Source organism: Coturnix japonica, unplaced genomic scaffold (assembly GCF_001577835.2).
Source record: "Coturnix japonica isolate 7356 unplaced genomic scaffold, Coturnix japonica 2.1 chrUnrandom614, whole genome shotgun sequence".
Taxonomy (NCBI): domain Eukaryota; kingdom Metazoa; phylum Chordata; class Aves; order Galliformes; family Phasianidae; genus Coturnix; species Coturnix japonica.
Window position 1 is genome coordinate 17,040 of NW_015439987.1, and position 3,399 is coordinate 20,438.

The 3,399-nt window shown below is 53.1% G+C and overlaps 1 protein-coding gene across 1 annotated transcript in view; it reads right to left on the reverse strand.

The window, feature by feature from the left end:
• Positions 1 to 311: 311 nt before the first annotated feature.
• LOC107307473 (LIX1-like protein) overlaps positions 312 to 3,399 on the reverse strand; it is a gene marked incomplete at its 5' end in the record, with an annotated part of 7,699 nt that continues 4,611 nt past the window's right edge. The window contains 2 exons of the mRNA XM_032441828.1: positions 312 to 511; positions 1,458 to 1,673. Coding sequence (XP_032297719.1) covers positions 356 to 511; positions 1,458 to 1,673 — 372 coding nt within the window. The remainder of the gene's footprint in view (positions 512 to 1,457; positions 1,674 to 3,399) is intronic.

Consider the following 3,399-nt stretch of genomic DNA (forward strand, 5'->3'; position numbering starts at 1 on the left):
GGGTTAATGGGATGGTCAGGGGGTTAATGGGGTGGTCAGGGGGGTAATGGGGTGGACGGGGGGTTAATGGGGTGGTCAGGGGGGTAATGGGATGGTCAGGGGGTCAATGGGGTGGTCAGAGGGATAATGGGATGGTCAGAGGGTCAATGGGATGGTCAGGGGGGCAATGGGATGGTCAGAGGGTTAATGGGATGGTCAGAGGGTTAATGGGGTGGTCACAGGGTTAATGGGGTGGTCAGGGGGTCAATGGGGTGGTCAGGGGGTCAATGGGGTGGTCAGGGGGTTAATGGGATGGTCAGAGGGTTAATGGGATGACCAGGGGGTTAATGGGATGGTCAGGGGGTCAATGGGGTGGTCAATACTGAAGGCAGTGAATGAACAGGAGCAGCTGATTTGATGCGCCGTTGCATGGCTGCACGGCTGCACGACTCACCTGCCGCGAGCACTGCCGCTCCCGCATGGCCTTCAGGCTGCCGTTCCAATGCAGCAGCTGGAACACCGTCATCAGCTCCTGCAACGGTGGGCAGTGCTGCAGCAGTGCAGTGCAGCGCTGTGTGCCATGCTGGGCCTCTATGGCTGCAGGCTGTGAGTTATGGGGTGAGGGACCCTCTATGGCTGCAGGCTCTGATCTATGGGGTGCAGGGCCCCCTATGGCTGCAAGCTCTGATCTATGGGGTGCAGGGCCCCCTATGGCTATGGGGTCTGATCTATGTGTTCAGGGCTCCCTATGGCTGCAGGCTCTGATCTATGCGGTGCAGGACCCTCTATGGCTGTGGGGTCTGATCTATGGGGTGCAGGGCCCTCTATGGCTGCAGGCTCTGATCTATGGGGTGCATTGCTCTCTATGGCTGTGGGGTCTGATCTATGGGGTGAGGACCCTCTATGGTTGCAGGCTCTGATCTATGGCTGCAGGCTCTGATCTATGGGGTGAGGGACCCTCTATGGCTGCAGGCTCTGATCTATGGATTCAGGGCCTCCTATGGTTGCAGGCTCTGATCTATGGGGTATATTGCTCTCTATGGCTGTGGGGTCTGATCTATGGGTTCAGGGCCCCCTATGGCTGCAGGCTCTGATCTATGGCTGCATTGCCCTCTATGGCTGTGGGGGTCTGATCTATGGGTGCAGGGCCCCCTATGGCTGCTCTGATCTATGGGGTGCATTGCCCTCTATGGCTGCTCTGATCTATGGGGTGTATTGCTCTCTATGGCTGCAGGCTCTGATCTATGGGGTGTATTGCCCTCTATGGCTGTGGGGTCTGATCTATGGGGTGCAGGGCCCTCTATGGCTGTGGGGTCTGATCTATGGGTTCAGGGCCCCCTATGGCTGCAGGCTCTGATCTATGGGGTGTATTGCCCTCTATGGCTGTGGGGTCTGATCTATGGGGTGAGGGCTCTGAGGCTCCTATAGGGCACAGCCCAGCACACACACAGCGATGGAGCCCAATGCACCGGCCCTACCTGGAACTCCAGCATGGATTTGCCCTTGTTGGACTCCAGCATGAAGCGGAAGGCGCCGATGCCGGTGTTGGGGTTGTCGGCCTCGTCCTGGTTGCCCTGAAAGAGCAGAGATGCAACAACAGCAGCAACCGGCTGCAGCACCGTCAGTGCTGCAACAACCAGAGGAGCTGCAAGGGGTTGACAGCACGAGGAGCTGCAGAGCACGGGGAGCTCAGGCTGCAATTAATGCACAGACTGCAATTAATGCAGAGCAAGGGGAGCTCAGAGTGCAATTAATGCAGAGCAGGGGGGGATCAGAGTGCAATTAATGCATAGACTGCAATTAATGCACGGCAGGGGGAGCTCAGGCTGCAATTAATGCACAGCGGGGGGGGGTCAGGCTGCAATTAAAGCACAGCATGGAGAGCTCAGGCTGCAATTAATGCACAGGCTGCAATTAATGCAGAGCAAGGGGAGCTCAGGCTGCAATTATGGGTGGTAATGGTTGATGTTAGGGTTTACCTAATGAGGGTTTAGGGTTCTTATTGTGTTAGGTTGAGTTAAGGATTAGGGTTAGGTTTTGTTATTGTTAGTGGGTTCATGAGGGTCAGGGTTAAGGGTTAGGATTAGCGTTTAGGGTGGGGTTAGGTTTAGGGTTAGAGTGGGTTATGGTTATGTTAGGGTTGTATTAGGGTTAGGGTCTTTTGTTAGGGTTAAGGGAGGGTGGGTTAGGGTTATGTTAGGGTTTATACTTAGGGTTTTAAGGGTCTTTGTTCAGGTGTGCGTTGTGTTAGGTTAGGATTAGCGGTACTAGAGGTGGGTTTCAAGGGATTATGACTATGTGAGTTAGGGTTACATGAGGGTTAGGGTCTTTGTTAGGGTTAGTGATGAGGTTAGGGTTAATGTTAGTGTTAGGGTTTACATAGGGTTACGGTTATGGATGTGACCGAGTTATTGAGGAGGTTCGGGAGATAGGATTGTAAGGTGTGTTGTATGGGTATATGGGCGTTAGGTCGGGGATATGGAGTTAGGGGTCAAGAGGGGCAGCATTGTTGGGCCATGGTTTATGGTTTAGGGCGTTGGTTAGGGTTAGGAAATTAGGGGTTTTTTTTTGAGGGTTATGAGGTAGGGTCAGGATGTGCGAGGGTGGGTAAGGGTTAGGGTTAGGATTTTAGTGTGGTTTAGGGTTATGGTTTTATGGGGTTAAGGGTTGATGTTAGGGTTATGGGTTTGGGTTATGGATTACTGTTAGGGTATGTTGGGTAGGGTGGGTTAGGGTTAGAGTTATTGGGTTAGGGTTGGTTAGGGTCATTCTTTAAGGGTCAGGGTTAGGGTTATGTTAGTTTAGGGTTAGGGATAGGTCTGAATCTCAGCTGGTATTGTAGTTAGTCTTAGGTTCCCACCACCAGGTAGGTAGCCACGTGTTTATGTATTAAGAGTTATATGTGTCTAAAGTGGTTAGGTGTAGCGTGCTTGGCTCTCCAGCTACTTTGCTGAGGGCCTATTGTCATAATCCTAAGGTGCCTGTTGCTGTTGCTGTCTGCAGTTCCTGTTTGCTTGTCTAGCTGTTTCTGACCCGCGTTATCCCATGCCTAGAGTACCTCAGCGTGCTGACCCGTAATTGGCCGACAAAAACCTGAAGCTCGTCGCAGCGACGCCAAGATCGCGGCTGATGAACTCGGTGTTATGTAGGATGCGAGCGCTGCGTGCACCCGACCGCGGCGCACTCACCGACAGAATACTTCACATCGAGATAAGAGCGTGGCCGAGGCGCTGGCCTCAATTCATTGGGGTATCGGGTTGCGATTCCATTGCATCGCTGCTGGTTGCATTAAATTGCAAGCCTGAAGACTGCTCGCCGTCGTTTTTGCATGTCATAGGTATGGAGCAGACCTGAGAGATCGCGCTTGATGCTGTGCACTTTAATTTGGACGCCTGAAGCGTCCGCCGCTTTTGTATTGAT